General features: G+C 43.4%; 1 protein-coding gene across 1 annotated transcript; it reads left to right on the top strand.

The window, feature by feature from the left end:
- The first annotated feature begins 1,998 nt into the window (after positions 1-1,998).
- On the top strand, positions 1,999-10,999 carry ca6 (carbonic anhydrase VI). Its single transcript, XM_080015027.1, has 10 exons — positions 1,999-2,154; positions 4,939-5,118; positions 5,400-5,548; positions 5,937-6,032; positions 6,832-6,898; positions 7,001-7,158; positions 7,407-7,533; positions 8,530-8,613; positions 9,968-10,000; positions 10,126-10,999. Exons 1-10 carry the CDS (start codon positions 2,055-2,057, stop codon positions 10,743-10,745), a joined length of 1,614 nt encoding a protein of 537 aa, XP_079871153.1. The 5' UTR covers positions 1,999-2,054; the 3' UTR covers positions 10,746-10,999.
- The last annotated feature ends 32 nt before the right edge of the window (positions 11,000-11,031 follow it).

Raw genomic sequence — 11,031 nt, 5'->3', positions numbered from 1 at the left:
CAAATTCAGCAGAAAAAAAACCCACAAGTAACAAAATGAGTTGTTGTCTAGAAATGACATTCATATTCAGGGAAAGTCACCAATCAAAAAACAAGGACTTTCGATGCAGTGCTGTGCGCAGGGAATGCTTCGAAAGAAGCGAGAATCAAGGAAGGACGGAATCGAGTTAATCATTTGTGTCCGTGTTTTATTAAGACTTTTGTCCCATGTTTCACCAAGTCGCAAACTCTGCTGCACACCATAATTACAGCCCGACCTGAATCCATTGACTGCAATTTAAAACCAACAACTTTTAAATCATAGGCCTGAGGTAACACTACACCAGGCATTAAATACCCTCCAGATAATATCTCTGACCTCAGGGCAACATCCAAACCAGTGATTTGGTGTGGAAGGAAAGAACTTCTATCCATTCCTAAATGCTGGTTGATGCAAGTTGGAGTCCCAGGGATTAAACCCAGACTCGTCACCTGTCACATCCTCCAGGTCAGTGCTGTGTAAACCAACACTACTTCATTATTATCCTGCCATTTTTTTATTGTGTGTATTCAATCTATTTATCCTTTCTACTTCTATCTAGATCTAGATAGATCTATAGATCTATCTATCTAACACACACACACACATACACACAGACACACACACGCACACACACACACACACACACACACACATATTTGTTTTTCTCTGGTATTCAAAGTTATACCCATGACATGTCAGGGCTGGAGCAACTCAGCAGGTAACTCCCAGTATTGTATCATATGCTCTGCGATGTGTGTCATGTCATCCACCGTCAAACATCTTAAGCCTTAAGAAAAACCACCCTCTCTGAAATGTTCCTGTTCCTCGGTCGGCCCAGCCCCGGTGCCAGATGGCATGACCACACTTGCATCAGGATTTCCTGAGGATGCAGATAAGCTCACTTTCGCTGATCAGTGACACAGCAAATGTGGAAATATTCTGCAATTGCGCAAGCGGAGGACAAAGCAGCACAATGTCTTAAAACAACACGGACACAATACAATGCTGATTTACTACACACGCCATGCACCGGTAAAGATGTGGATGTGTGGACTTGACCTGCCTCCTACAGAGAACTTTATCAACGTGTCCCTTATCTCATTAGACAATACCAACATCACACATTTATTTAAAATGATTATTTTATGTGAGCAGTGGTGGGATAAGTAGTCCTTGACCTTTCACCTGTTAAGTAAAAGTACAAATATCCTGACACAAACTGACTCTATAAGTGAAAGTACCACTTTAACATAACATTAATACTTCATAAAGTACTACTGTAGCTTTTTGCTGTCATAGTCATTTACAAGAATATGGACCTGGTGAATCGTTGATAGATCCGGTCCCTGAAATAACGCTGTAGAATAATAATCTGTAAAAACCTAATAAGTACATAGCAATCATTCAGTATGTATAGCCTATATATACATACAAATAATTTATCCTGTGCATAGAATAACATTTTTGTATATTCTGTATATTTTTTATATTTTTATATATTTGACTGTGTCTGTTTTGTATTTTTTTTAGCTATTTGTGTATATTTTGCCATTTTTATTCTATTTTCTTTTATTATTATTTTTTTCCCGACTGTTGAGCTTTTTCTAATGGTAATTGTCGGAGAAACTCAGAAAAAAAACCCCTGTAATGCAAATGTAATTCTGATTCAGCTTTTTTTGTTTTACTACAGTAACGTGCCTGTGTTAGAAATACCAGTAAGCCTACATTAAAAAGTAGTTCTCGATAGTTGCTCTGAAATATGCTGTAAAAAGTCGATGCAAAAGTCCCCGAGGCGAAACACACTCATACTAAAAGCAAAAGCACACATCAAACTTGGGGAAATGTGCTTAAGTAGGGTCCCAAAGTACTTTCTGGGAAGAGTCGGTAGTTTAATTTATTTATTTTTCTCCCCCCCGTGGGCGTCCGGGGTATTTGAGCGCCTCCTCCTCAGCCCTGAGCGCTCATTCCGCTGGAGACGCAGAGGCGCTGAGGGAGACGCACTGAGGGAGACGCACTGAGGGACCCGCGCCGCCATGGAGCTACTCCCACTCTCATCTCTGGTCCTTCTGGCCACTTGCTGGTCACCACTATCTGCAGAAATGCCACACACTGGGATTCACTGGACGTACACAGGTAGGCACACTGCTACTCACCGGGTTTCACTTTTTTTTTTTTTTTTAATATATTGGTAATTAATTGTTGATTTCACTATCAATGCCCTCACAAAACTACAAGTAAAATACAAAACCTGCAACAGCGATTTTTAATTCTCTGTGCTTGAATGCTTGTGTTTACATTTAAAAACGGAGGTCTTTTCCTTTAGTAAGCTAAAAAATACATTTTTTTTACATTAGTTAAAAAGTGAGAGTAGGCTATATAGCAAGCACATGGACATTTCAGAATCAGAATCAATTTGTTCCGCCAGGTACATTTTCATATAAGAGGAGTTTGTCCCGGTGAGGATTGGTGCGTTTTTTCTACAGACAATTGGCATAAAAAAAATAAATAAATAAAAAAAAAATATATATATATATATAAATATCGTCAAATATACCGAAAGAGCCAAAATCAGAAATAGTCAAATGTATAAAAAATATGCAATTCTATCCACAGTGTTAATTATTGGTTTGGATATGTAGGGTGTATAAATTACTCTGTACTAAATTATAACAGTGTCTGTGGTGGTATAACAGTGTTTTTTTAGGCTCCTCTGCTTGAATGCTAATGTTAACATTAACAAACCTACACCTATTTTTCTATGTACTTAAGTAAAAGTACAAATGCCCTGACAAAAAATGCTCTTAAAAATACATCTTAATATGTGTGTGTATATATATATATATATATATATATATGAAATGTATGGAGTTTAATGTCCCAATGTACTCTGAAATTAGAACATAGAACAAATTATAACAAAAATAACGTCACGGAATCATTGTTTCGCAAAACTTTATCAGAATTTTAGAATAATCAAAATACCCACCTTTTGCCGATATAACAGTCGAACACACTAGTGGCATTCTTTCTACAATGGAAATCAAATATTGTTGGGAAAGTTCCTCCCAACACTGTAGCAGAAGTTCACACAAATGTGTTGCACTTGTAGTTTGCTTTGCTTTCACCCTTCTGTCCAGTTCATCCCAAAACCAGCTCCACGAGGCTTTAGGTCTGGAAACTGTGCCGGCCATTCCACGATTTCAAGCCGACCGTCTTGTTCTTTTCTTCTAAGGTAGTTGTGTCATAGCCTTAGAGGTATTCAGTCATTATCTTGCTTTAGGATGAATACCTGACCAACTGGGCGTGGACCAGAGGGTATTGCATGGAGCTGCAAAATGCTGCGGTGGCCCATTTTGTTCAGGGCGTCGGTCACTCAGTGCAAGTCGCCGATTCTGGAGCCAGCAAAAGAGCCCCAGATTATTACGCTTCCTCCTCCAGCGTTGACAGTTGGTGTCACACACTGGGCAACCACCCTTTCGCCTACCCCGCGGCGTACAAAAACATTGTGCGATGAACTCAAGTGTGGCGTGGGGATGGGTGATTTAACCCGTGCTGGCTGTGACGGCGAACTCTTGACGATCAACAGGCGCAGAGCTACCCCTGATCCCGGGCCCAATTAACTAGACCCAAGGCAGGTGTGGCTGCTTAAATCGCACCACCCCCACACCACACCCAGATTTTAAATTTTGGATTCCTTGCTCCATAAGACCTTCTTCCAGTCTTCAGTGGTGCGCTGGCGGTGCATCGCGGCTCGGGCGAGCCTCTTTTTCTCACTTTCTTACCACCACTCTTGCAGCTCCGAGTCCTCTCTTCGCATTGAAGCGGCGACTTGCCGACCTCGACAAGTGTTGAGCTGCGCTTGAAGCGGTTGCAACGTGAGCCGCCTGTCGCGTCAGCTGTTGACTCTGAGGCTCTTGTGTTCGGACTCTGTTGTGGCTTTGGGTCTGCCAGACCTCTTCATGTCGGAGTTTCCTCCAGTTTCCAAGTGCCTTTTGACGCTGTAGGAAAACTGCACTCGCTGACAACCCCGGCGCTCTTTGCAGTTTCTCTGAAGGACGGACGTACACGTTTAAGCGTGACAATGGTCCGTCTGTACTCCCTGTTAATTGCCTTTTTCTCTTCATTATGATAGTAATATACTACTTATGGCAGTGCAGTATCGTCCAACCAATGCTTCAGAGGGTGTAATCCCACAGTCTGTTGCAACACTGTTTTTGGACAGACGGACGCTTTGTAGGTCATCAACAAAAGTTGGGCCACCTGTAGGAAATGTTTGCATCAACTTCCAAGGCTTCATTCAGTTGCTGCAGAACAGCTGTAAGTTGTTAACCCATTACTTGTTCCTTTTAAAAGGGCCTTTTTCTATAACTCTGAAATTCCCGTAATCGTTCAGTTTTTGTTCACCTAAACTTTTTTTTGGAACTTCTGGAAGTTTATCGCTTACCTTTGTGCCATTTCAGGTTATTCACTGGAAAAATGGGGTTGTCCTAAGACTTTATATGTAGTTAAAAAGTGAAAGTAACACATGGAGGCACACACACACACACACACACTGTGGATTTGTCAAAGTACTGTGAAAACAGAGTAGCAGAACACATTGCCCACACAATGTTCAGCCTGTCAGAGAGAGTGAGAGCATTTTTGTTTTGCCCTTTCCTCGTCATATTATTGTGTGTTTGATTTATATTCTTTTTCCAAATTATTTTTTATCCTTTTTTTTGTAATTTGTATCCTTTGTTATGTCTTTTTTTTTTTAACTTATTCTACATTTAAAAAAAATGCTTTATGCCATGTATTGTTTTAGATTTTGACGTATTTATCTCTTTCCTTTGTGTCTTTTGATCCGTTTTTTGCCTACTTGTATGAAATGTGCTGCATAAATCCAGTTGCCTTGCCTTGTTTGTGACGTGCGCACAGAGGGGTCCTTGGACCAGGCACACTGGCCGCTCAGATACCCGGAGTGCGGCGGTAAGAAACAGTCGCCCATTGACATCCAGAGACGCAGCGTGCAACACAACCCCCACATGCTGCAGCTGGAGCTCACGGGCTACGAGACTCTGAGAGGGAACTTCCTCATGACCAACAACGGACACTCAGGTAAGCCCGGGTTGCAGGCACTGGATAATTCTATCCGTCTGTCTGTCTGTCTGACAATAGTAAAAGAAATGTGGCGTACGGTAATGACAGCAGTGAAAAGGTGCCGTGCCATACTGTTACAATTCCAAAATACACATGCTGTGAGATAATTGTAGTTTCGTCGACGGCTGTTTTATTTTGGACTTTTTATTCTTACCTTAATACTATTATTGTTTTTCTAATTGGAGCTCTGGTTTTGTGTTCACTGTCGTGCCCGTTTTTTCCTTCTGCTTCGCCTTCAGTGCAAATCAACCTGCCTAGCACCATGGCGATCACCGGGGGCCTCCCAGGGCGCTACACGGCTGTGCAGATGCACCTGCACTGGGGCGGCTGGGACCTGGAGGCCAGCGGGGCCGAGCACACCCTGGACGGCATCCGCTACATGGCAGAGGTGGAGAAATAACCGGGCCGAAAAATAACCAATAAGATCGTGAAAATACAGTTAAGATACCAAACGTGCCAATCCAAAGATACGGAGTGCTCTCAAGCGGAATAAAGAAACGCAGAAAAAAAAGTATCATTCAATATTGCTTCCCTATTTTAGGTTGGAGGTGATGAACTGGTAAACTGTATGTTTTAGAACAGACCTCATACCTTCTCCTTCCCTATAACACAGCTGAATGTACTCCACTGAAAGTATAAATAGAAAAGAAGAAAGAAATAGAAATGAACCATTTTTTGGGGGGATTTGGGGTGATTCTCTGGAGTTTTTCCTTTCAATTTCTTAGAAGAAAAGTAGTTGGCTTCCACCAGTTTAGAACTTTCTCACTGTGCCGCAGCTCCACGTTGTCCATTACAACTCTCAGAAGTACAAGAGCTTCATGGAAGCCAGAGATAAGCCGGACGGGCTGGCCGTGCTCGCCTTCTTCTACGAGGTAACGTGCTCCGTGAATTCATTCATTTCACCGACTTTCATGAAGAATCTCCAATGGAAAGGGAAAGATATATCCGATAAATATGACCTTTCCCAACCTCTGCTGCATGTGTAAAATATCACAAGTAGATATTACAATAAGCCTTTTGGCGAAATGGGATCGGTTGCCAGATGACCTGTTGCCCATCCCACCGGATGATGCTGAGTATCAAGAGTTTGTGGCCCAGAAAGAATGAACCCCGGCCTCCGTTAGTCGTTGGCACTGTTTGTTGGGAGGCCATCGCCGTGGCAACCCGGCCACAGGCATCTGCCTTGATAGCAGAGTAAAGTGCTTGAAGCAGAGTTACCGTGCTGCTTTTTCTCAGCTAATGGTCCAGTTCACATTTGTGACCCTTTGGTTGGTTCAAAGTTTCTCATCCCATATTCCCTACCAAATATATTTTTTTCCTTTTTTTGTCTTATACAAAATAAAAGCTAAGCTTAATGTAAAATAAGATTATTATTTGTTTGTTTATTTATTTATTTGTTTGTTAATTTATTTATGTATTCATTAAAACAAATGAATTAATTAATAAATCAATTAATTAGTTTGTTTGTTTGTTTATTTATTTGTTTATTAATTAAGTAATTTATCCATTTGTTTGTGTTTTTTTATGAATTAATTAGTTAGTTAGTTTGTTTGTTTGTTTGTTTGTTTGTTTATTTATTCAAATTGAAAATTCCTCATATTTTAATGCCCCTGGAGGGATGAACTGATTCTGATTCTAATGTTTGTTAACATAGTTTGGAATGTCTTTCAGGATGGTCATTTTGAGAACACCTACTACAGCGATTTCATTTCCAACCTGGAGAAAATCAAGTATGCGGGTGAGTTAGTTTGTTGTGGCGAAAGCACGATCATCATAGCCTGACTCCCCCCTCCTTTGTCGGCCTCGGCGTCTTTTGTAAATCCCAATCTCATCTCCGCAGGTCAGTCCATGAACATTTCCAACATCGACGTGCGCTCCATGCTCCCTGAGAACCTGAACCACTTCTTCAGGTACCAGGGCTCCCTGACCACCCCGCCCTGCTACGAGAGCATCCTCTGGACGGTGTTTGACACACCCATCACTCTGTCCCACAACCAGGTACAATTGCTCCAGTAACGGATGATTTTAGAGGTCGTCAGTGACCGCCCTCTCGCCTTGCGGGCTCCTTTTTTTTTTTTGTCCCAGCGTCTCATACCTCATTAAGAGTCTTGCAGGGTTATCTGTCAAGTTGCAGCTTTTCAGGTGACCTTAGGGAATGCCACCAAGTGTTGGCGATGAATAAAAGGCCTCTGTTCATGCAGGATCATCGGACTCTTATGCGGTCTTTCTGATCTTCCCATGTCTAGATCAGGAAGTTGGAGAGCACTCTCATGGACCTCGACAACAAGACCCTATGGAATGACTACCGCATGGCGCAGCCCCTCAACGACCGCGTGGTGGAGTCTTCCTTCCTGCCACGCCTGGGGAAAGGCAGTACGTAGCCCAACTCAGCGTTTTTCAACCACCCTGTGCCGGGAACATTTTTTTCAAATTCCACAGAATTGAAACAAAAAATGGAAATTAGCTTTTGTGTTGCAAGATCCAAAATCGCAAGGCTCCGCTAACTGACCTAAGTCACCAATTCCGGTCAGAACAGCAGCTCCAGCAGAACCAGTTTCACTCTGAAAGTGACGACTAGTCGTAGGGATGGAAGGTTTGGCCCACTTGTTGGGATTTCGGTCCTTCAACGAGTCACACGGTGAAGCAAGTCCATTTTCTGACATCTTTGTTCATTCGATTCAGTCGGTCTAATACACGGTCAGTGAGGGAGGGCTTCCGGAACGATGAACGAGAGTCAAATTGTTTTCAGTTTGAGTGGAAGATTCACTTTTGTCAGAGTGACTCCAGACTCCCGAGTCATTTTCAAGAGTTGTTTGCTATGAACAAATCGTTCGCGAGTCATGCATCGCTATTGGTCGGCCTTAAAAACAAGCAGATACACATGTTTGGGACGTTTTTTTGTGGTTAACACGGCAGTGGTGTGGGATTATTTTATTGTAAAAAGTGTCCCATGGCAGAAAAAAGGTTGAAAAACACTGGCATAACTAACACTGTAATTACTTGAGAAGATAAAACGGTTGACACGCTAAAGTAAGTATAGTATGTTACATAAGTATATAGTCTGTGGTAATAACATATATTGGGAGTACTAGTGGCGAGTGGTATGTTAAAATATGGGAGAGCTTGGTTTAATATGATGGTATAATAAATATTTATCACGTAACTTTGCAATCACTCGATGTGAACCTTGAAATAAGCACAGCTGTGCACAAGGAACCCACAAAAGTTTCGCTGCCTTTGTAACTGAGCTCCGTCCAGACCTCGACAAGCCCGAGCCAATGTCTGTTACCGAAGCATTTAATCATCTGAGGTTCTGAGGTTTCATTAAACGTTTATTTGATTTTTTTCCTCCGCCCCGTTTCCACGCAGCATTTTGTCGGCAAGAAGAAATCGAGTCCAAGCTCCTGAGGATCGAGAGCATACTCACATCTCTTGGAAAGCACATCCATTCAAGTGAGTGGTCTGTGAACTGTCAACAACCCGCTCTTAAAACCACTGCCAGCACCTGGACGTCAAGTCAACAGAACCAGAGTGTCACCACGGCCACAGAGAGCTCTGGTGTTTCATGTTTGATTGTACAGGTTCTCCTCACTTAACGACCGAGTTTCATTCCTAGGACCAGGTGGTTAAGCGAATTGGTCGATAAGCGAGGACCCGTGTTATCTCACGGTAAGGGGGCGTGGCCATTGTATATAGTATATGTAGTAGTATATGTAATGTATGTAGTGTCCCCACGCCCCCTTTCCATTTCACAGAAAGGGGGCGTGGCTGGTATATATAGTGTACATAGTGTTATTTCACAGTAGGGGGCATGGCTGGTATATATAGTGTATATAGTGTTATTTCACAGTAAGGGGGCGTGGCTGGTATATATAGTGTATATAGTGTTATTTCACAGTAGGGGGCGTGGCTGGTATATATAGTGTTATTTCACGGTAAGGGGGCGTGGCTGGTATATATAGTGTATATAGTGTTATTTCACGGTAAAGGGGCGTGGCTGGTATATATAGTGTATAAAGTGTTATTTCACGGTAAGGGGGCGTGGCTGGTATATATAGTGTATATAGCGTTATTTCACGGTAAGGGGGCGTGGCTGGTATATATAGTGTATATAGTGTTATTTCACGGTAAGGGGGCGTGGCTGGTATATATAGTGTATATAGTGTTATTTCATGGTAAGGGGGCGTGGCTGGTATATATAGTGTATATAGCGTTATTTCACGGTAAGGGGGCGTGGCTGGTATATATAGTGTATATAGCGTTATTTCACGGTAAGGGGGCGTGGCTGGTATATATAGTGTATATAGCGTTATTTCACAGTAAGGGGGCGTGGCTGGTACATATAGTGTATATAGTGTTATTTCACGGTAAGGGGGCGTGGCCATTGCGAACGTTAGTGTAGTGAATACTGAAAGACTGCGGGAACGAGACTGAGAACGGTGATGAGATGAAATGTATACAGTGTATATACAGTGTATATAGAGTATATATTGTGATGAGATGTATACAGTGTATATACACTGTATATACAGTGTATATACAGTGTATATAGTGATGAGATGTATACAGTGTATATACAGTGTATATAGTGATGAGATGAGATGTATACAGTGTATATACAGTGTATATACAGTGCATATACACTATATATAGTGATGAGATGAGATGCTTGACGCTTCACGCTGCCGTTTTGCACACAGCGCCCAATACAGGCCGGTCGGAGAGCTGGTTGTAAGTACGAACAGGTAGGTCGCTAAGTGAGGAGTACCTGTACCGTATGTACTATTTTCTTTCTTGTCCCCTTTAGGCGGAATGCAGGACTCTATCGCTTACAGAAACGGTGAGTACTCGGTTTCCATCGTCACTTCACCTGAAAAGCTCCTAAACATCATGTTTGTAGAAGTGCTGTTTGCAGCAGGGAATGTGGTGCCGCAGCCTGACCGTACGTCCCCGTCTTATCCTCAGCACATCGGGGTTTGTCTGCCCTCGTGCTCAACTTCCCAGAGAGGAACGCCGGCAGCTATGCCCTGGCGCGCCTCGACCACCCCATGGACCTTCACTCCTTCACCGCCTGCATGCATGTGCAGCCGCAGCCCGGCGGCATACACACCGTCCTCTCCTACTCCAGCGCCGGCATCGACAACGAGCTGATGGTCAACATCGGCTACGAAGTGGGCCTCTGGATCGGCAATGAGTTCGTCAACCTGCCGCACACCGTCCAGCCGCACGACTGGGTCAACTACTGCGTCACCTGGTCCTCCCAAACGGGGGGAGCCGACCTGTGGATCAACGGCCTGGAGGGCGAGGAGCAGTTCATCAGGGGCGGCTACTCCATCAGCCCCGGCGGCGTGTTCATCCTGGGCAAGGACCAGGACGGCTTCCTGGGCATCTCCGACTCGGATGCCTTCATCGGCAAGATGACGGATGTCAACGTGTGGGACTACGTGCTGAGCGCCGGCGAGATCCGCCAGCAGCTGTCGTGTGAGATGAACGGCACGGCGACGGGCAACGTGTTCAGCTGGGGGGTCACCCCGCTCAGTCTGTACGGAGGGGTGCAGCTCGACAATGACTCCAGATGTGCCTGAGCGGTGTGGTGTGCTCGCGCTGTTCGCCTGAGCCTTTACGAGAGCTCTTTGGTGGAAATGTGGATGAGACAAGGCCATGGATTGTTCTGTGCCAAAATATCATGAAACTTGTTCTCATAAAATGGAGGTCATTTTAGACACATATAATATTTAATGTGCAGTATGAGTTAAGCCAGAGTATATCTATTACAGCATCGGATATATATTTTATACAAACATTATCTTTGTATCACCAATAAACATCCATAAACGAATGTTGGCTCATGTAATGACTTCAGACATGGGT

This window comes from Zeus faber, assembly GCF_960531495.2.
Source record: "Zeus faber genome assembly, chromosome: 15".
Classification (NCBI taxonomy): Eukaryota; Metazoa; Chordata; class Actinopteri; order Zeiformes; family Zeidae; genus Zeus; species Zeus faber.
The sequence above is the reverse complement of the archived record's forward strand: the minus strand, read 5'-3'. Positions and strand labels throughout refer to the sequence as shown.